This window comes from Festucalex cinctus, chromosome 4, assembly GCF_051991245.1.
Source record: "Festucalex cinctus isolate MCC-2025b chromosome 4, RoL_Fcin_1.0, whole genome shotgun sequence".
In the NCBI taxonomy this organism is placed as follows: Eukaryota; Metazoa; Chordata; class Actinopteri; order Syngnathiformes; family Syngnathidae; genus Festucalex; species Festucalex cinctus.
The window spans coordinates 17715731-17739995 of NC_135414.1; the positions used below are offsets into that span (position 1 = coordinate 17715731).

At 39.2% G+C, this 24265-nt stretch overlaps 1 protein-coding gene across 2 annotated transcripts in view; it reads right to left on the reverse strand.

Moving 5' to 3' along the window:
• Positions 1–24265, reverse strand: part of LOC144017634 (protein kinase C-binding protein NELL1-like) — a 144770-nt gene that overhangs the window by 27071 nt on the left and 93434 nt on the right. For both annotated transcript variants that reach the window (XM_077519407.1, XM_077519408.1), the window contains 2 exons: positions 19516–19641; positions 7953–8075 (listed from right to left, as the gene is read on the reverse strand). In XM_077519407.1, the coding sequence (XP_077375533.1) occupies positions 7953–8075; positions 19516–19641 (249 nt within the window). The remainder of the gene's footprint in view (positions 1–7952; positions 8076–19515; positions 19642–24265) is intronic.

A 24265-nucleotide genomic window follows, 5' to 3' on the forward strand; every position in this document is an offset into this window, starting at 1 on the left:
TAAAGACAGACATTTAAAGACAGACAGAATCTGAACGTGTATTTCACTTGCAAAGCTAAAGTAAAACTGTACTATGCCTTCTGTGCTATTGTACAGTTCTTCACTATGCTGAACTAGAGAAACTATCACAAAGCTATAACACATTATATCGATAACGGAGCTTGGATTCAAACCCAAAACCTCTGAACTGTGAAGCGAACCACTCACTAGTGTGCTGTCCATTCATAATTGGCTGTCTAAATGTTGGGTTAAGAGTGGTGACTTCTGACAACCCAATAATGTAATACCAGCTCCTCCCGAGTAAAGGATTTATCCTTTTGTTACAGCAGCTCCATCACAGTGAGGCAGAGCCAAAAAATAATTGCCTCAAATGATAATTGCCAGAAAGCATAAAACGTGCACTCTTTTCTTCTTTTGCATCCGCAATTAATCACTGCTTGACTCAATTAAAATACGACACAGCTGCCCTCTAGCACAGACTTCACAGCCGAGAAGCTGCGACATATTGTATTAAAATGAGATGAGGGGGAACGACGATTATGTAAACATCAAATTAAATCCTTCAGACTTGTAGGGAAAAATCAAGGCTCTACCCAACGACTCCCCCTTTTGTGCTTATCGCCTCCTTCCTAAAGCAAACATCCTCCCTTGACAATTCCGAATACATTATCTTTCCTTTATTGCTTGCCGTTCCTAGTTGGGTGAAACATGGTGATTAGCTCCGGTAAGAAGACGAACAGAAAGAGATCATGCTTTTGTCTCCAGATGGGTTTTTTTTCCCGACTCGCTATTGGTGTGTATAGACCAGCAGCCCTTGCAGATGAAATGGACCGTGAACACGATGGGCTCACTCATTCCACAAGTGACACGAGCTCTGCAATAGGCAGCTGATCGTTAGGCTGACACTGAGACAATGCTGATCTATAATTGTTTGCTTTGCTCCGATTGAACTACTGTGGCCTATTTGTCGTGTTGTGGCTCAGTAAAATGGCAAGTAACACCGTGGCAACCCTTCTCTCCACATGAGAGCTGCACTACAAAAAAAGGATGTCTTAACACCTTATTTTGTCTCAAAAGCCAGATCATCAATCAATCACTGTAAAATATTTTCTTTCCATGTTTGCTTTCCTCATTTCCGCCTGCCAGTTATTGCATTCGGATCCAACTGCTTTCACAAATTGGACATTTTGCAAAACATGGTGATGCTCTTCTGAGGTGGAAGAGCAACACATCGTTTGCACAATATCAAGAGCAGGGGAATCTCTATACGTCTCTGTTCCTGAAGGGGCAAGTCATTTCTGTAGCTACATAATTAGAAAATAGATGTTAGAAGTGTAATCATCATTCAAAAGTTCATGTGGGAACAAAACTGGGCTAGTCGAGGTTCACACAGCGTTATTGTGGCAAATGCATCGGGACCCCCTTGAGAGCATGAAACAAAGACTCAGACATCGAGAAGTGGAATTGGCGCATTGAGAGCCACATTACACATCCATTACAGAAGCATTTCTTAAAAAAAAAAAAAAAATCTAATAGCTTTCCTCTGCTTGAAAGCCTCAAACTGTCACAATATAAGCAAATGTACAGAATGGGATGAAATACAGTATATGTTGCATTATCGTCAACGCTGTATGAAACAATTATAGAACTTTCCTTCAGGGGATTTTGTGAACATTGTGGGCTCAACCCGTGTTTGAATCTCAGCCATGGGCTTCCTACCACGTTCCAAAAACATGGAATGGAATAGAAGGACATTTACTGTACATTCATCCATTACACATCACGAGTGCAGAGCAACAAAATTCACTTCACAGATACAACAGACATTTAACTCTTTTACTGTTAAATGTTATCCAAAAAGACAATCCCTAGCGTGACAGCCAAATTCGAGCATTTATCTTTCAAAGCAAACAGAATATTGTGGGCTATGACTACATAAACATGGTGGATACTAGGGGTGTGAATTGCCTAGTACCTGACGATTCGATTCATATCACGATTCACAGGTCACGATTCGATTCGATACCGATTAATCCCGATACGAATTTATAAGTCGATTCTTGCGATTTTTTTCATTCAAATTTAGAAAATACTAATCAGTAAGCTTGTACAGTGTAAGATTTATATGAAAATGTATTATTTATTTATCTGAAATTGTAGTCTTATACTGTCTTACTGTCTTATAGAGGTTGTAATCTGTTTCATGTTTAAACAGCATTAAAATAAAATATTAAGGCTTAATGTTCCGTTCATATAACATTCTTCCATGCTCAAGGTGTGAATCCTAAAAAAATAAAAAAAATAAAAATAAAATAAAATAAAAAAATAAATAAAAAAATAAAATAAATATAAAAATCGATTCTGCCGATTATTGAATCGATTCGAGAATCGCGCGATGTAGTATCGCGATATATCGCCGAATCGATTTTTTTTAACACCCCTAGTGGATACCATATAAAAGATAGGATTCCATTCTCTCCTTAGAAATAAAGTATGATTCTACCTTATTCCGTTCTTTAGAAATCACCATTTGAAAATAGGTCATTTGAGTGACACCAAGCTATAATGGAAATAAGAAGGAGAAAACAAGCTTTTTGTGAAAAGATACATTTTCTGCACAACAGTGACTTTGACACTAATATTTATTTTTTGCTCAATGACGCTCTGTTAGGGTGACCAAATGTCCTCTTTTGGGAGGACAGACCATTTTCTTACATCCTGTTCGGGCATCCGTTTTTGTTTTTTTTGTTTTTTTCCTCGTGATTTTCGTGAAATTCATTAAACTGTCCGGTTGGCATTGCGTGAGTAATAGGAGGTGAACTGCACTGTGTAACTGCGACTGGTACCACAATTTCAAGGCTGGGCAAGTGTCTTCTTTTTTTTTTTTTTTTTGTTTTTTTTTGAAATGGTAATATGGTGAGGGCGGCACGGTGGACAAGTGGTTAGCACGTCCGCCTCCCAGTTCTGAGGTTCGAGTCCAGGCTCCAGCCTTCCTGGGTGGAGTTTGCATGTTCTCCCAGTGCCTGCGTGGGTCTTCTCCGGGTACTCCGGTCTCCTCCCACATTCCAAAGACATGCATGGCAGGCTAATTGGGCGCTCCGAATTGTCCCTGGGTGTGCTTGTGCGTATGGATGGTTGTTCGTCTCTGTGTGCCCTGCGATTGGCAACCAGTCCAGGGTGTCCCTTGCCAACTGCCCAGAGCCAGCTGAGATAGGCGCCAGCTACCCCCGCGACCCTTGTGAGAAATAAGCGGTCAAGAAAATGGATGGATGGATGGATGGTAATATGGTGACCATACGCTCTGTGTATTACATTTAATGTGACAAACGCTTTGATTATTCACGACATCCTTGAAAATGTATTTCCTATAGTTAGTGGGTGTTAAAAAAAAAAAAAAAAAAAAAAAGTGTCATGAAACCAGAGCTGCCCATTGGGAGGGAGAAAGAAAAAAAAAATTTAGTTGACGTCAATTAACATTTTGGTGGTACTTGTCGTTAATGGCAGGAGAAAAAAAAAGACCAACCTGGAAACCTGACAGCTGTGCTCCTATAAATGATGGGCACAATATGGGTTTGGAGGGGAAAAAAATAAAATAAAATAAAATAAAATAAAATAAAATAAAATAAACTCCGCAAACAGAGTTGGAAACAAACAAAACATTTTTGAAGCTTTGTACATGTGGCAGGGCGCATCTTAGATGAATTAAAATCTATAAATTGTCAGTAGGTGTAAATGTTAATGGTTGTTTTGTCTATGTAGGTGCCCCACAATTGGCTGGTGACCAGTCTGGGTTACACTAGTCAACTGCGAAAAGATCCAGTCCATCCATGACAGTAATGAGGACAAGCTATATAGCAAATTGATGAATAGCGAGTGGCCCATCTCCTTTTCCAAAATACAATAAAAGCTGAATGATGACGTCATTCTTGGAAAACGTACGACCCCTTAGCATACCATTCAGGTAGCAACAGAGGAAACTTTTTTAAAGGCTTCACAAGTGAAGTACGTTCCGTCACCTGCCCAGCTCTCAACTTGCCCTGCTAATGACACATTCTTGCCTTTGACATCTGACTTAGCCTCACTTGCTGTGTGGACACGTTGCTCAAGGCTGGCTAAACACACTTCTTTGTCCTATTAATATTAACAGCGACAGACAGAGGAGCACTCGTCGCACTCAGACTAATTCCCTCAGTCCTACGGGGGATGCAGTGATGTATGAGGCCAATGAAATGGGAGGCACAGGTCGATTGGCCAACACTGTCGCCATCACACAGTAATGAGATCTCAGGGGGAGGGGAAAAAGAGGCCACTTCCTCCAACTCCTTGCTTGAATTATACTAATTGGCCAGAATAGGAAAGGAAGTCATAAGAAGTTTTAGGGACATTATCATGACGTAAAAAAAATTGTTTCGTCTGACTTCAAAAATATGCCAAATCCTTGGATACTTTCGTCAATGACATTTTAATTCCAGTCGTAGTCAATGGTTTTGCATTGCCACGGCAACGGTGTTAAACAAAATATAAAAGTTTAGCTTTTATTTTTAATCTTGAACATTCATCCATATTTAATCATATCATCCCTGTTATGTGAAAAACACTTATGTCCTTCCCCCCATTTTTGCATTAAGTTTCATTCCCCCCCAAAAACATTTAAAAAAAAATGCTCATAAGTTTTTCACATAGCAGCGACAATATGCTGGTTTGATATTTCAAAATACAATAATGACTGTATCCTCTGTTGTGTTTATTTGTCTTTTCTACAGTTGTAGAGTTGTTTTAACGTCCTGGTACTTTATTTTCCAACCTATAGCACACTTCCCTCCCCAATTTTTTTTAAAAATTATTTATTTATTTATTTATTTAACAATTCCACAATAATATACCGTGCCTTAATATGTAAGTGCCTTAATACCGTAAAATACCGTAAGATTTTGATATTGCTGCATCACGTAACTAAAGGAATGCAGATACCATGCCCATAATTGCATTCCTTTTCCTAATCCATAATTAGGCAATGGTGCATATCTAATTCATTCACCAAGCCTGCTTATACACTAACAACACTCCACTCTAGAGCTAGTCATAAATGTGGTACATTATTTTCAGATTAGTGTAGGGTTGTTCATTATGAACCGTTATACAGAACTATACAGGCCACTATTCCACATGATACTTGTCCAAATAGTGTTTGTCACTAGCATACATTAGTAAGTTCCCACGTTTCATATTCTCAGCAGTAATTCTGAATATCCATCTTTTTAATCTTGTGTTCCTTCATTTGCACTTTGCCAATGACTCGCAGAATGAAAAACGCACCGTTAGCTCTACCGGCAGGCTGCATATTGCCTAGACGTATTCGGTGCGTGTATATGAGCTTGGAGACATTCCAGAGACAGAAAATGTATGGAAAGCATTTTGCAAATTGCATTGATCTGTCCCAAGACCTGTTTGCTGCCTGCCACACATCTTAATACCTGTGTGACACCAGCATGGAGGGTGAGTTTAGTCGGAGACGCCTACTTCGACAGTTGTGTTTTATCCAAATCACTAACACCAACTTTGAATTCATGTCATGCTTTGTCTATTTCATTTTTCTTCATTTCCTACCTGCTTGCAGACATTCTCCATCTGTCATTCACGCAAGGTCATAAAGAAAGGCGTGCAAAGGCACCTCTGCTATATAAATATATACCAGTATATATAAAAAAAAAAAAATAAAATATTTGTAATTTGCCATCATCTTACTTTTGAAAAGAGCTCATCAAATGGGAAAAAAATAAAATAAAAAAATAAAAATAAAAAAGTACACTGCACAGTGCACATCAATTATCTTAGCTGTGTTTAAGAACCACGGTAAGAAGAATCTCATCCGGTGATTCATCACAACCACCGTCCCATGATGGAGCACATTTTGTGAAATCACACCCTAATTAATGATACTTTCATCGTTGGATGACAGCCAAGTGTGAATATTGAAATTTTCATGAAAGGTACCTTATGAGATCGTGTTATTGCTTTACTTGGTAGTTAAACTCAGTACATTAAAGACGGTCAAAATCACTTTAAAGCCTTGCGAGTGCATTTTATTCTTCAATGTTATTTTGTCTTCTAATTTTACTGCAAATCATCTGACTAACTTTGTTTATGTTAAACCTTTTATGATAAGTATAATTCTCCCAGCGTACAGGAGGCATTTGGATATGTGGCATTATATAGGGAATGAGTTTCAGGGACACGATCACCATATTAAATGGATTCAGCCTTCCCAGGTCTCACTTGGATACTTAGTTTGCAAATAATGTGATTTTTTTTTCCCCCTTTGGGAATTTAAGCTCAACAGCCACTCAGAATGTTATATCCGGCTTATAAAATGAAATCATTTGAATCCATCCATCCATTGTCTGTACTGCTTATCCTCACAATGGTCGCGGGTGAGCTGCAGCCTATCCCAGCTGACTTTTCTCCCTTGAATCATTAGCCTTTTTTAATCACTCTTTGAATATACAGCACAATAATGACTTCATTTTAAACCCTGGTGCCCAATACGCTCACATGTTTAACTCCCGCTGTTAGATAATTTTGATACCAGGAAACATTTAGCTATAAAACAAACTGATATCAGAACACAACACCATCAAGGTTATCTATTCTTGCTGTAATAAGATAATGCATCACTCGTATTAGAGATGTTATTTCTCAAGAGATTACATGTTTTATATGGCAAGGAACAAGCTTTAGAGCACTAAAAAAAAGTAGTATATTTTTCAGCTTCCTGGCTCCGTAGACAGTAGATAGTGTTGTATACAATCGAATCAGGGAAAGAGAGAGAGCGATGATGGACCTATGTGATGTTCACTGTGCATCAGGGAGTTCAAACTGTGAGAGTTGCCTGCGTGAAGATGGCTGCCAAACCATTAATGACTCATCTCAGACTCCATCAGGGCGCCACGTGGACGGTGAGATGAACCTTGGCGGTTTCATCCCTCATTGCTGTTTGTCAAACGTCAGTGCCAACACACCGGTAAATATAGAGGGGCGGGGCATGTGGACTGTAGGTGGGTTAACACAAATGTCAGACGACATCTGAAGCTAAAATGTTGCTTAGATAAACTGGTTCTATTGACGTAATATTTCATTAGAAACCCATTTTATTTTTTATTTTTTTTAAAGTCACATCTTAATCAAGTACTTGTCAGGTAAATAAGAACAATTCAAACCATGACTCCAAATCAGCAAAAGGAAGGCGTCACTAGAACGATATGAAGACTTTGGGATGGCCGAGCCAAAAGAAGGAAGGTGGGACCCCGATTTTCACCTATTAAACTACCTTTGAAAAGTAGTCAGACAGCTCTTGCCAACCTATATCGGGCACTCACTTGTTCTACAATGTCAGCGTAATTATTATTATTGTTTTTTTCCCCCCAGCACCCTTAATTAGCGATTGGATGTGATTTCAATTTGACATTGTGTTGATGTTGGTGGCAACAGTTTGTGATGGCAATTTAAACTTATGCTGGGCTCACGCCTGAACATTTTCACAGGCGTAGGTTAAAAACTCAAAGTCAGAAGGAAGTTTTGGAGTTTTCTGGAGTCACAGTGCGCTCCCGTCATCTTGACCGCTTTGCGTAAAGTGGTAATGTCAGCGTGTATTCATTTTTTTTTTTTTTGCTCCATCTGTGTGACGATGAACTTCCAAACCAATTAGGCGCTTCAATGGTGCTTACACGGTCAACAGAAGGCAGCATGAGCGCTAAGGGACATGATGCGCACCTGTGTAAAACGCTCCAAAATCTATTTTTCAATCATCAGTCTGGCCACTGCGGCCTGCTAAGGTGATGAGTAGAGGACTGAACCAGACCGTCAAAGATGTTACTACTACGAGACATGTGATCCCTCCCAATTGGTCGTCTGTGTTTACATGGCCGAGGGGAAATTCCAGGCGAGGAACTTACCTCTGCAGATGGTGCCATTCCCAACATAGCCTGGCTTGCAGGTACACAGGTGTCCTCGAATGGTGTTGGTGCAGATGGCATTCTCATCGCATGAGTTCTGACTACTGGCACACTCATCATGCTCTGGAAGAGAGACAGATAAAAGAAGAGCCCCGCAGTCAGAGTGGCTGTGCGTGTAAATGTGCAGTGTGTGAAACTGTCCATGCCGAGTAAACACTTTTGACTGGGCTATGTCGTTTGAACATACTGCAAAGTCGTTCGAACATATTGAAATAGACATTCAAGCGTACTGCAAAGTTGTTTGAATGGCTTGATAAAGTTATACGGATGTATTGATAAAGTCGTTTGAATGCGAAATGATAAAAACTACATTTATTGCCGGAATGCATGTATTGACTTGCACATGCACAATTGTTGCAATACCCTGCAGCATTATGGGAAAATATCCCATGATTGCATTATGGGTAAAAATGCTGTTTTTAGCATTTGACGCACATTTTACCAAAACGTTCAAACGTCTTTATCAAGATGAAATTGTGACATTACCCTACGGCATTATGGGAAAATATTAAATACGGCGGATGACACAGCACTATGGTAAAAAAAAATGCTGTGTTTAACATTTGGCGTACTGATTAACCCCGGGTTTTCACCGGTTGCGGTTGCGGTGCGGTTGCGGTGCGGTTGCTGTGCGGTCCGGCGACGCAAGCAATTAGATTCCATTCATTCGAATGGTGCAGTTTACACCGCTTGCGGGTGCGTTGCGTGTCGACTGCGGAAGGATAGACCTATTTTCTATTTTTGCCGGACGCCGCAGCGGTAGGCCTCCGGCAAATGGCAAGCTAGCACAAAACACATCGAGCGGGACAGGAAGACCGAGGCAGTTTCAAAATAAATTTCCGTTTACCTTTCAGAATAAAACACTCGCCAGCTCCTATTTCTCAAGTTTTTCAGCAAAACGTGACGTGGGCGTCGCCGGGCCATGTGCTCATTCACGGTTTAGACACCAGCGAAAATGGACGAGGAGAGGTTTAAATTGGAGGTGGAAAACCACAAAATAATATATGACACGGCACATCCTTTTTATAAGGACTGTAATGTATTGTGAGTTTGAAGTTCGCGATTGCTTGTTGTGCCCGTCTCGCTTGCCGTACTGAGCGGCAGCCGGACGCGGAAGACAGAAATAAAGAGTGGACCCGCACTGACCCGACTCTCGTTATTAATATACTTTACAAGGACAACCAAAAAAAGGATGCTGCATGGAATCTCATAGCAGAAGAAGAAGAAAAGGTTAAATCAAAAGAAGTCCACCTCTCTTTCTGCTTCTCTGTTGAGCACAGACTTTCTGTATGTTTGTCGTTGTGAAATGCCACATGATCGCGCGCGCGCGGTCCCGCGAGACACGTTGGGAAGTGGGCGGCGACGGAGCTGCCGGACCGCAGCTGTGCGGAGCCGGTGTGGATTGACAAAAAAATTGACCCGTCCGGAGCACGCAGTCAAGACGCACCGCACCGCAACCGCACCGCAACCGCATCCAGTGAAAACCCGGGGTAAGTCATATGAATGTATTTCATAAAATGTAAATTTTACGAAATACATTCGTATGACTTAATCAGTACGTTTGAACAACTTTATCAATACATTTGAATTATTTTGTAGTACCTTAGAACGACGGAGCCCAGTCAAAAATGTTTACTTCACATTGCCAATTCCATACTTTTTTTTTATTTATTGAACATATAAACATACAAACAAACAGCAGAGGAAGAAAAATAAAAAAGAAAAGAAGAACCCCATAAAATGATCAATCAATCACAGTTTACGTTCAAAAGGGAGTAGGAAGAAGTTAAAAACATATCTAGTCCCTACCCCTTATACATTGTATATTTAGACTTATTTCATTATTAATATAATACTAGGTTAATATTTTTAAAAATAAAATGTAGAAACCTGGTTATGAATACAAGTGCACTTAGACATGCGTGCACTTCTGTACTAATTCCCTCCATTCCACTTTTAAGGATCCTTTAGTTGCTGACAAGCCCGACAAGGGGTTTTCCAACACTATTAGAGACAAAGCTGTTTCTTAACTACAAACCTACAGTGAGTCATAAATATGGAAAACCATCAACATAAATCCATCTAACTACTGATGATGACTCGTCAGTTTCTCCCATGAACCATTCCACAGTAAAAAGAGAATCCCAGAAGCAAGATTATACATCGATAAAGCGGATCCAACACTGCAATATGACATACCTGTAGTCAAGATGCCGCTGAGTTTTTAAACATAGGCAGATGAAAGCAATTCATCCTTCATTAATTGTATCATCAAATCATTGAATTGGCCTGCTGTGTTGTTTCAAATTATACTCCAACTCCGCTAACGAGATAACAGACTTGTCAAGTCATTGTTTGCAACACTGATTATGACTCGAGTCCCCCATTGCGACACACATGCAGAGTGTGACTTTCTGTATGCACACAATCGCAAGAGCAACTTCATCTTCGCTGCAATCCATGTTCATGGTACACATCAGCCAGTAAATGCTCCACAAATGAGTCATCCTGATGAGGCCGTAGTGGGAACGATCTGCGGCCACCCCAATGCTTGAGTACGATTTAAAAAAAAAAATACAAAATCCGCCCTTATTATTCATTTCCTTAATAACAAAACAGCATGAAGAATTATAATCAACCGATCTTGATTACAAATACAGTACTCAATCATTTCAGGTAACATGTTTAGTGCTTCAAGTCATTCCACTGAGACTAATTTAGTAGGAATTGACGATTTTCAATTAGAATATGAAATCATTTCAGATTATTACACAAAACACATTAAAAATAAGACAATTACTTGATAGCTGTAGCGGTGACTGGTATAAAAACGTGATGGTCCAAGAATATTGTCTTACATCAGAACATAAAGTCTTTTAAGTAGCGAGCATGTTCTCTCCTAAGGCAGCCATTTCTTCTCGCCTCATGAATATGCAGTTTTGGTGGGAGTCATGACTAATACATTTTCCTTAATTAATGAGTGGCATGCATAAAGCCCTGGAGCAACGAGCAGAAATAATTTAGCTTTGGTCTTCCCAAAGAATGTTCTCTATATTGAGGTGAAAAAAAAAAAAAAAAGAAAGAAAAATGTCAAGAAATGTGGAGGAATTTTTTAGTTTATATAAAATGGTACTGTACAGTATATTAAAAGTAGGCTACATTAATGATGACACAAAGCGTTTGGTAACAAGCATTTCTTGTGCACGATGTGGTCAACAAAATCAAACGTATCCCATCACTGCAAATTAACGTTCATACCCGTATGAATCGTATGCCGTTTTCATATTTATAATGCCACATGTAGTCCCACTTATTTCCTCAGTAAATGTATCCGTTGTATGTGTTTGTTTCACAGGATTACGAAGATGTAGCCATTTGACATTTACCCAATTTATGTTTCATAAGACTCGTCAGAAAAATTCTGGGGATTGTGTCACAAAAGATATTTTCAAGCCCAAACTATAAACTCGGAGTTCCACCTCTTCACTGTGGATCAGATGATCAACAGAGAAAAGTTGTGGTTTAATTTGAAATGTATCATAAAAGACACCAGTCCTGAAACTGCTCTGACATGTCTCGTCTCGGCCAACAAAAAAGCTAATACGCGTACACTCTGGTGCTTATGAATTCAGTAGAGAGAAAGCAATGATATGCAACAATAAAGCATTATGAAGGAAATGGCCTCAATGGTTACAATGATTTGCATTCAGGGCTGCCTAGTTTAAAAAAAATAAATAAATAAAAAATTGTTACGTTCTGAGGTTGGATCCTAAAAGCGCAGACACAAATAAGGCTTTAACTCTTTATTCGCATAACATCACAAGGCGTGGAACAAACTTGACTAGACAAGAAACAATGAGAAGCCCCCTTGGGCTGTGGAGATGCACCGAGGAACAGAGGTAATAATCTGACAGACCTACACTTCTCAGTTTGGCTTAAATAGACAGTGAATCGATCTCATTGGTTGTGGCTCGACATGTGGGTAACAGTACTGACATGGAATCATCTGGTTGGCTGTTGACCCAGTAAAGAGATTAAACATTCCTGACATCACATAGCATCACATAGCTTAAAATCAGTTGAAACTAGATGCTGGATACATCAGTTCAAAACAGACACTTGTTACATTAGTACAAAACAGACACTTGACCTCCCGGTCATGACCCAAACATAACCATGGCGTGACCCAGTCATGACAAAAATATATGATAGGATATTTTATACCTGCAAGTATGAGCATCTGTTTATATATATATTAGCATTTTAACACATTCCGTTTACATTGTGACCGAAAAATAAATTATCATCATTAATCAGGATAGCATGATACGCTAAGTGAAACGTTCATAGGATAAATCAGTAGAATACAGAAAAAAAAAAAAAAAGTCTTAAGGAGGACATAATGACCTTACTCAGCAATGAACAACTGTGTGGCATAAATGTTTTTGGCAATGACAAACACAACGAGCGTATAACATCCCAGCATGTTATGCGAGTCGGTTGTGTTCGGCCTAATTAGTGATGATTACACGCCGATCCAATATTGGGCTTGGACATGTCGACATGACCCTCAGGGCTCTCAGCTAATGATGTGAAATGAAAGATCATCAAAAGCTCAGGCAGTTTATTTTCCATTTCACAAACAATGAGCAGTTTACAAATCAGAGGTGGGGCTGTGTCCCCAATCACACCAACCATTGCTCGTTTTCCACTCTTCCTTCCATATTAATCACTAACTTTTCATAAGAGTGTCTAAAAGTGTAGACCTGCATCAAGGACGAGCAAATTTTCAAATCTTCAATTAGTAAATGTACATGAGTCTACACGCTTAATTATTTTTATTTTTTTGGCAACAGCCTGTTTTTCTCTGAACGAATGTCGGCCGTGACCGCAAGGTCAATGTGAGTTTGTTTTTTTGTTTTTTTTTCCTGGAGGATATGTAGAAAGGAATGAGAGACTAGAGTAAATTTGAGAGAGACGACTAAATGGGTTATGAGAATTGAACCAATCTTTGTGTATGTCTGTTATTTGCTAAGGGACAAACTATCATCAAAACTACGGTTGCTTGTTTACTTTCAAACTCGGCTTGCAGAAAATTTCAGATTCACGGGTTGCTACCTTCCTTTAGTCAATCCGATCAGACGTCATGAATGGTTCAGTCTGCACGTGCTCTGTTTGGATGACCGATATATTCCGCAAAGTATTGTCCTGTGAGTTTGTCTTTACTGCGTAAACAATAATGTACAGCAAAATGCTTCTGTGATGATGTTTTAAAATGAACAAGGATTTTTTCCCCCTCTCTTAAAACAAAAAGTCCTCACTCTTATTTTCTAGCTCGGCCTTGACGCTCACCTTGACGTGATGAGAACTCAGCTGAATTGTGTGCAGGGTCACAGGGGAAACAATATTGATTGCTTGTCACAGTATTTAGCAGAGGGAGCCTGGATTTCCATGAAATTAGTCCAGTAAATATGTCGTTTTCCTGCAATGACAATCCTGACGCAAAAGCTACAAATTTACATGGACAGAGCAGTCAACAAATTCCACCTCACACAGCTGCTTAACAGTACAACTGCATGAAATGTTCAGGAGAGTTTAAAATGCTCTCTAATTAAAACTCATTCACTGCCAGTCATTATAGAAAATTTTTACATTTCCAATACTCACGTGATATTACATTCAATAATTATATATAAACCGAATCTACCAAATAACAGAATAGACTCCCTACTTTTTGTCCCGTCCCGTTCTTTTATAATTGACAGCAGAAAAATGTAGGTTTGCCAAAATACAGCCATTTCTCCCATGGACTCTGAAACTGTGTTTATTTCCTATAAAATGGGGCAATGATGTCATCTACCGGTGGTTGGGCATCAGTAAAGTTGTTTCCAAGTTTGATATTTACAGTGGAGCATGCTCAGATTCGCCCCCATTTAGCACCGCTCTAAAAAATACAATTGACAAGTATACTTGTCAAAGGCAGTGAATGAGTTAAAGAGATGTGCAGAATTCACATGAAGTTTTTAAACACTACATCTAATTGTTTTTCATTTTGAAGTCATGCACAGTGATATCTTGACTTATAAGCTTGATTTGTTCCAAAAAGTTTCCATTTCATGATATAATTGTAATGTTATCATCTCAAGGAACCCAAAAAAGCATTTACGTTATTTAATTTGTTACCCTACGATTTTGTACAGCTCAGGGCCATGAGCGAGTTGCTTCAGCTGCATTGTGCATTAATGAAAGCATGTCAAATTAATGTGTTCTGTCAGTAAACACGCACAGTGCATTTTATTCCTGGTGTCTCCGTGTATTCACCCAGGGGAAATGGAATCAATGCGTCTCTAGAGAGCACAACGTGAAGCTTTCTGCACAGCAGTGTCACACGGAGACAGAAATCACTGTGGACAGTTATACTGCCTTCTAGTAAGTGGGAAGGAATTCTTGCATCAAACCTTTATGAGCAAGCTAAATATAAACACTGGCCTCTACAGAGACAATTATAAATTGATGAAAACTTAGGTGACTCCTGCCCAAACCACATTTGATGGGCTTATTAAAATGGCTGCTCCCTTGCCAGCTTTGCAACGTGACCTCCATCTTTGAAAAGTATACAGGAAGGGTTGCCCAGGTTACCGAGCTCGTCACACCTGAGCTCAACATTCATTATATGTATAATTGGAATTGGATTTGATTAAATTTTCATTAACCAATGTGTCTGCGGGGGACTGTGGCCTTCCAATGTTGGAATTTTGAACAGTATACATACTAGCACGGCATGCACAAAATTAATGGCAGCTGCTTTTCATCATATGCTATAGCCAAGCCTGAGCATATTGCATATGAACTACTGGTTAGGGAAAGAATTGGACAATTTATCAGCTCTGTGTAGACAAGGAGAGAGAGGCTAGATACATGACTTGAGCAAAGGCAATAGTGTGTAACATACCGCAGGCTGCATGCTGTCTAATTAAACGGTTATCCGAGAAAAGGCAAACACACTTAAGTTTACCAAATGAAATCAATACAATGTCACACAAGCAAAAGCAAACAGGCTGTGTATTGAAATTGATCTGGGGGAAAAAAAATGGATCAAGGAACATCTGTCTACTGACTTGTTTACACTTTGGAGTTTTAGGGAATGCATTGATGACGTTATTTAATTTTTTGATTGTCCTGCTTGGTCAGGGTGCTCACAAACAGATAATTGGGCCTAATTTGAGCCTGAATTTCGACCAAAGTCAGCAGGTCTGATTATTTTATCTTATAGTTTGTAACCGAGCTTCTTTTTCTTCTTCCACTTTGCCATTCCGGTCAGTCTGGACGCCCTGTGGCACCATACTGCCTCTCACAGGTCACTCTTGGTACTACAGCAGACATCTGCTTTTGGGAAGCAGACTTGCGATTGTCAATAGAAATAGTGTCAGTGATGCAGAGTACACCTCACACTAAAAGCAGTAAGAACATAAAGTACATGGCGAGAAAAAACGTACACTTTAATATATACAACAATTATTTTCAGATGTTTATAACAGTTATACAATATTTTTCTTGGTTATGGAAAGTTTTTCAAAAGCAGTTCAATGCCATTTCATTTGTAAACTCAGCGCACAGTTTAAAAAGGAAACAAAGACGACAATGGGGCAAAACAAAAAGCATCTTCTCTCAGTTATAACGGTAAATTTAAGCCTCAGCATCTGCATAATGCAGAACACAATAGTAAAAGCTCTCATAAGATACAGTGCACTGTGGGAGCTGGGCATTTTCCACTATCACAGATGGCACATCGCTATTATCCACCAACACATGAAGTCAGGGATCATAATGACCTTCCACAGGGGAAATCACTTGTGTTCGGCCTGCACTGTATCATAAAAGTGAGCGTAAACACCATTCATTATCCATACTTCTGCCAATTGGCCTGTACTGTACCGTATATTGCATACACAATTCAATATGAATCGTTACTTGATAGAGCTTTTTCTCCTTATTTGTATAAATAAGTAAACATTTAGAGTAAATGGTCTGCTATGAATTGACCGACTCAAATAATGTGAGCTTTATTTTAGTATTACTGTTATAAAGAGATATTTTAGGTAGGTAACAGTGCGTCCGCAGTGGATAGTAGGACTACATTTCCCATGATTTTTAGATGCAAAAGCAGGAATTAATTCTAGTTTCAGTCAACACCTGCAAGTCCGTCCTGCTCCCGATTAGCTGCGGATGCAAATGAGAACGCAAACATGAATTTGGAAGGAAGGGGTTTATCGTAAGAATCGCTATGACGACTGAGTGATTGACATACACATGACATACACAATAAACGGGACGCCAGGGTGGGACCTACCAAGCTTCAAACAATTATTGTCTTCAGTTCCCAAACTCTTGCTGAATGTTGTTAAAAGGACCGTGAAGTAACATCAACAACAATGCGAACCATAGGGCCCAATTCGTTCAAATTTGGGGTTGTATTGATTAACTTTAAAATGGTTATACAAATGTATTCATAATGACTAAACAATGAACTGTGAACTAAATAAGTGCAGCCGAACCTCACCCTTCCTGCCACTGTGTTGATTTCTCTGTCCATTCCCTGTTTCCCCTGAGCCGCTTGCCTGCTTCTATAGAGGTGAAATCAAGTGGAACCACAATTACTGCGGCTTCCTATTGTTTACAGGGCACTGTCAGCACAAAGGACAGGCCCCTCAGCAAGGCAGATGATAAAAGAGAGAAATAGCAAGAGATAATGTCCAATGGCATTTTATACCTCAGAGGAACAAACTAGGCACTTTTTTTTTTATATCGAGGGAAATAATTTCTTAACAGAGCGGTGTATAAAACATCAAAGACTGAGGAATGCACACAAACTCCTATAGAGTATCTGGATGTATTTTTAAAAATGTGATCTTGTAAAAATGTATATGCCAACAGAGTCTTAGTTGTGGTGAATCGTTGCAGTCCTACAAAGCATTCATGAGCCAAAACAAAAATGAAAGGCTTTGTCAAAAAGTACAGCAACAAGCCTCATTGAATGATGAGACAACGTTTAACCTTTACAAAAGTGATCGAAAGGTTAAGAGTACTTTGAAAAAGAAAGGATCTCTTGATGATGTCAAGTTCATCTGTGAAGGCAGATCATCAGGAGCAAGAAATTCAAGAATATGAACTGGCTGTACCAATCTCCAGAGGCATTTTTCAATCGTTTGGCGATGTCACTGGGTCACAAGCATGTTACAGTTATTGACGCAAGTCTCACGCATTGGTTTTAAAACTTTTACTCACCGAAAATGTAGTATTTGGGTACAAATGATTTCAGAGTCCAACATGTGCACTGGGATCGTGTAAATACCTCAAAATTAAAGCTGAAATATTGATCCCTATGTAGACACTGTTCCAATGCTTTTGATGGGAGTGTATAGAATTTCGTATATGTACCAATTAAAGGTTCTCATGTAGAGCACCAACCAATTTTTGGTTGCAAACGTGAACGCCGTTAGCATATGCAAGAGGATTTTATCTTTAGGAGCACATGTTGACTGTTTGTACTGCTCCGAGTCAGCAGTGCAAGACACTTTACAAGCTGTAAAATAGATTGATTGTCCATGGATCCTCATCTGTTGCAAGCATGCCAAGTCCAAGCTAATTAAAGTACACTAAGGATGGAAAAAAAGAAAGCAGTAATGAAGAACATTGCGCAAACAACCTGCTCTAAATTGACACAGTAACCTAACAACAGGGTCATGCGCTATATTATTACATGGCTTGACAATCATCAGGGCAAAGAAAAATACAGTACTTGTTGATCAGGGCAAGCTATTTTTTAGTCTGCATAATAACTGTGGACCATGTGAATGACTGCAATCATTTCTCTCATATAATCCATACGAGCTCAGGAAGCCGTCAACAGATGCATTCATCAAAATCAATCCCTTTCATTTTTATGAAGGCTTTAATTTCAGATAACAAATAATTCATAATCACAGTTGCAGAGCCATGATGTGATATTATTCTGACCGGAGCCAACAATTTTCTACACTATATCAGAATCTCACTGCAGGCAGTCGCCCGTTTTTGTGACTGCAGCTGTTACGCGTGGCCATGATAGTTGACCCGCACTTCTCTGCTGGCCACTATTAAGACCTCCCTCCTTCTCCTACCTGTTGCTGCAGTACCTGTGGGCAATCAGCACACAGGTGGGGAAGCTTTGGTGGAATGGTGAGGAAGTGTATGGCACACATTTTCTCTTTCACAGATACAAAGCACAAGGCAGGAATTTGTTGGTGAGAAAAACATTTTCCTGAGGTAGACGGTTCCAGAATGAATCTTTCTGTCATGACTAGTGTCATGCAAGGGTTCTGTTTACTGTCATGACTAGGGTCATGTAAGAGTTATTGCTTACTGTCATGACTAGGGTCATGTAAGGGTTATGCTTACTGTCATGACTAGGGTCATGCAAGGGTTATTTATTGTCATGACGAGGGTCATGTAAGAGTTGTTGCTTACTGTCATGACTAGGGTCATGTAAGGGTTATGCTTACTGTCATGACTAGGGTCATGTAAGGGTTATTGCTTGCTGTCATGACTAGGGTCATGTAAGAGTTATTGCTTACTGTCATGACTAGGGTCATGTAAGGGATATGTTTACTGTCATGACTGGGGTCATGCAAGGGTTATGCTTACTGTCATGTATGGGTTATGCTTGGGCCATGCAAGGGTTGCATCAAGTGTCTGTTTTGAACTGATGTAACCAGCATCTACTTTCAACTGGTAAGACGCTATTTGATGTCAGAAGCTATGTGATGTCTGGAATCTTTCATCTCTTTATCTGGTCAACAGTCAATCAGATAATTCCATGTCAGTCCTGTTACCCACATTTCCAGCCACAACCAATCAGATCGATTCGCTGTCTATATAAGCCTGTCTGAGAAGTGTGTGTTTTTGTCGGATTATTACCTCTGTGCAACTCTCATTGTTTCTCGGGTAGTCAAGTTTGTTCCACACCTCTCGATGTGAATAAATAGTTAAGGTCGTATTTGTGTCTGCGTTTTTGGGATCCAACCCCCAGCGCATAACATTCTATTGGGCGTTTTTTTTTTTTTTTTGTTTTTGTTTTTTTATCTACAGTGGACATAAAAAGTCTACACACCCCCTGGTGAAATGACGTTTCAATGATGTATAATAAATGAAAATAATGTTCTATCTGTTGTATATTGTTTGCCTTCAGTTGTATTTACATATATTAACACTACATTTTTCTAAATTTTATTTTTTATTTTATACATGTTAGAACAAGTAAAATAAAATTTAATATGATCATTCTGTGACTAGTCAGTCTCCTACAAACTACACAAGAAACCAGCCCAGACTGAATTTAGGGAACAATTAAAGAACCAATCTGCAGGAAAGTGGCTGCAACTTAACTCACACAATAAAAATCCACCTTAAAATAAGAGTGAGTCACTACGGCACTAAAAATGTGAGAATCACCAAACAAACGTACCAGTGCAGGAGTATTCATCCACTCGGGTGAAGCCTGGCAAACAGTCACAGCGATGGCTGCCAGGCAGGTTGACACACATTGTGTTGGACTGGCAGTAATGCATCTGGGTTGCGCACTCATCAATATCTGAGAGCAAAGAAAATAAATAAGTAGATTAAAATGATATTGAAACTTGTTTGCGCTCACTAAACAGCTTTCATACAACAGCAGCGTTAAGCCTCACATCCCCAACCTCTACTTGTGCGAAAATGTTTCTGATCATCAAGCTCAAGTAACAATTTCATCCCAATAACTCCCAAATAAGCACTGTTAGCTCATAAAAACATGGCTAACAACAAGGCTGAGACACATTAAAGTCAAAATGTTTCTTTGCAATATGAGCCCCTACTGGTCAAGACACGGTATTGTGTTGGTGAATTAACAAATAAGCAGATTAATCCAAAAAACTTTTCTTTTTTTTGTCCCCTCTGTCACTAAAGAAATATGCAAGAAAGCAAGAAAGTAATTTGCCCCATCTAATTGGAATAGTCTACCTGCTAATATCGTTTGTTGCCTTCGCTCCATATCTTTTAAAATATCTTGTTTAATTATTTAAAATCAGGCTGTCAATGTTTTCAATAATGTATAGTCACGCTGTATTTTTATTTCATTATTATGAAATAACTGTTTTGAAATTAAGGCTGTCTCTGTTAAGTGTTAATGTATTCTAATTGTTTTTTTTGTTTTTGTTTTTGTTTTTTTTTGTCTTTTATGTCTGGTGTGTCGTTATAGATTGCCTGGTATTTTTTTGTGTGGGATCCCCTCGCAAACGAGATGTTGCATCTCAAGGCTTATCCTACATTAATAAAAAAAAAATCAACACATATTTTCATCCATCTCATGAAACAGGTCCTCTGTAGACAACTGAAATCAACGCCCATGTGCCTTCGGGCTCGCATTGCGAACGTCACATCTCAGCTGTTTTCTGTGTTTGGTTACCTAAAATTTCCGGGTTTAGTTCACCTTTCGGTCATACGAAGATTCCCGGTCTATTCCATTGCCAGCTTTTTTTTTTTTTTTTTTTTTTTTCTTCCCTCACGTCCACTGTGTGCTTCCCTTTTGTGGGCTGCTGACAGAAATGGAACTGTCATTCCACACAGGAAGGATTCTATTTTTTTTTTTTTTTTTTTTTTTTTTTAACTCATCAGGGTGTGTCTGTTTCTTCCCTCCCCCCTCCGCTCATTCTCACATCTTTTCTGCTTTATTCATGCCGTGATGTAGGTCAGGACTGGAGAACTGCTAAAAATAAGTCCTGATAGGCCTTGTGTGTGTGCGTGATGGTATCACCCCAGTGTGTCTGAGTGTCTGTGGACAGGATGGGTTGTGCGTATGATTGAGGCAATTTAGTTGGGTATGACGCCATCTAATGTGAGTGAGTGAGTGGGTGTGTTCACATCTGTGTCGCCAGTTACCGCACAGAGGTTAATACAAACGAGTTCTTATCCAACTGCGACTCCTCTCCTGATAACATTTGAGCATCTATATAGATGGCATGCCGTTATCTGTAACCATGAACAACATACATAGCAGTACTGTAAAGCAGCTTGGTTTGTTTTCATCTTTTTCATGCTCCCAAACACTGTTTGCATCAGCCTGCAAAGGAACACATTTGGAGACTGTTACCTTGCTACACAAACATAATTTCCTGGTTTCTTTTTTTTTTGCGGTTGTCTAAATTATTAACGTTTTGCAATTTTGTTGATGTTCTTCATACACAGTGGAGGGATTTGCCTCGGCAATTTGCATTCCCCTTCTTCTTTGACCTCTCTTTGTCACCCTCTTTATTTTTATTTACACTGAAATTAATCTCACTCAACTATTATGCAGTGTGATAATTGAAGCTGGCAGACTGTGACAGAAAACGCACGCGCGCGTGCGCACACTACGCACACAGAAGCACACAGATTTGATTTTTCTTCCAGAACGTAGACATATAATCCCCTTTTCATTTCAATTAATACTCATAATGAATTAATAAAATCAAATAAGACACAATAATAAACAACAGCAAGACTTTGTAATAAAAAAAAAGAAAAAAGAAAAAGAAACATACAAACATTACCAATCAGTACAGCAACAATTTCCAGTTTTGAGCAGATAGCGCTGCTACTAGCATAATTACATATGACTGTAGCATCACTGTTTTCAATAGCATTTCAGCTCCGCCCGACGCCAGGGGCGGGGCCATAGGGGGCCATGCCCACCCACCAGGATGATTGTGCCCCCCTTTGAGGCATGGATCGGTAAAAAAAAACGTTTTATGATTATTATTATTATTATTATAAAAAATAATAATAATAAATTTAAAAAAAACTCATATATATATATATATGTTGTGTGTGTGTGTGTTTTTTTAATATATTTAATTCATATATTTAAACTCCTAATTTTAGCTACACAGCTCGGCTAAAATCCGTAATTGACGAAAGACATTTCATCCATCTATGAAAGCAAATGCCAAATAAGATTTCATTTTTATTTATGATTAAAACATTCATTTTTGGAAGGTGTTTATTTAATATTAGTTTAAGTTTACTTTTCCAACGTATCTGGTTCATGTACGAAAGCTTATATTTTGATGTCATCTAACATTAAAAGCGCTTTTAACATTTTCCCCAACACAGTGAGTGGTATGTTAGTTCCACTCCATACAAATGGATCAAAGTAAGCCTGTCTATCTTCTCACTCTTCTCATGCTTCAAACTTGAAAAGAACAGTAGCATTACATTTTTATATGGTTTGGGCCAGCTTGTTTTTATGGAGGGGTCTCCATGGAGCAGTGTGTAAAGACATCAAACGAATGACAACACCCTGTTATCTTTCCACATACTCGAGCTAAAACCATGATCGGCATGCTGTGCCTAACTGTACCCCCTCTCTGGCGCAGCGTGTCCTCTCTTGGAATTGGAGACAAAGAACAAGATGAACAACAATAATGTATTTAATTATACAGTGCTTTTCGAGAGCTGCATCACTTATCGGCATCGTTGTCCTTTCTGAGGATGCATATACTGTAGAGAAGGGAGAGTTTGGCAACTCTGACCATGATTTGCCATTCACTGCACTGCACTGACATCTGAGAACTGAAAGTGTAACAGCTGGTGTCCGACAGACCAAGCAGAAATGTTCCCCAAGCTTGCGGGTGCGGTTGTGTATAGTGTTGTTCCGATACCGTTTTTTGGCTCCCGATACCGATACCGATACCCAGCTTTGCAGTATCGGCCGATACCGATACCATACCGATACTTAAGTTTTTTTTTTTCCTCAACATGAAAAAGCTGTCCTGCCATTGATTCAGAGCATTCAAGGGCCAATAGGAGATCTTATATCGGCATGCAGTGAACATGTCATATATCAGTGAATGTCGTGCACGAGCAAGACACAAGATGCTGCATCCAAAATCCTATATTAGCGTTGGAATTAATGGTATCGGCATGTTACTTGTGAGTAGTCACCGATACCGATACCACTGTTTTTAGGCAGTATCGGCGCCTCTGCCGATACCAGTATCGGTATCGGAACAACACTAGTTGTGTATCGGTAATAACTGTACACCATGCTACAAACACAATCTTAAAGGCAAACCAAAATGTATTTGACACACATGGGCTGAGGTCTTCAGTAGCACTCGAACCCCTCAGCAGTGCTAAAGACGGCCCAACAGCGTCTTCACTTTCTGAGGACCCTCAGCTGCTGACTGTCTTTAACGCCGCTCCTCTGAGAGCGTGCTGATGACAGGAACTATGAAAGCTCATTAACAGGAAACAGAAACCATATTTATACGTACATACTACACACGTTATCTTTTATAGGCCTATTTTTTACTCTAAATTTAAAATGTGTCACTGTGTGTATATTTCTTTTTGAGTGTATGTAATTGGTACCCATGTGGGAAAGTAACCTCATTTTAATCCTAAACAAGAGACACAAAAATGTGTCCAGAAGGAACTAATTTCACAAATGACAGGCAAAAGTCTTTCGAGGGTAAACACTTATTGTATAAATATTTGACAAGGCAGAATGGGAACACTTAATTAGCTTTATTGTTCATCTTATCCACTAGAAAATAATACTGAGTGACGGTGTGATGATATTCTAGTGTGGGATGCACGAGTAAATACAAATATGTCAAATTTTATTTTGGTAGCATTAATAAATGTTTGAGTTAAGTCTATTTGTCGTGGATGTACTTCAGAATATGCTTGAAGATTTCTAATGAGATGTATTTGCTTCTCATTTGGTGATGATGTTGAATAGATACCATGATTTCCAGTTATTATACTCTACACTTGTACGTCATGGACGCCACGTCATCGCCGTTCATGATGAACCGTCTGCAGGGCTGAATTTCTAATATCGCCATGTTAACTTTATGCTTAATGTTTCAAATGCGATTAAATTAAAGACAAATAAAAAGTTAACACTGTTAGTCAAAACAGCTTTATATAGTCACAGACGTGTCAAGTAGTCCCCCTTCCAAGCACTCGCTCCCAGCAGCACAGAGAACATATCAGGCTTTTGATGACGTATCTATCGGATGCGTGCGGATGAGCGTTCACAGTGCAGATGCATCGTATGCACATCAGATATGTATATACACATACAAAAGAGGTCCCGGTCAGGTGTGGGGGAAAAAAAAATAAAAAATCGGAATTGAGCTGCAGTGTGAACGCAGCCTAAGTGGATGACGACTGCTTCTAATGTCCCAATA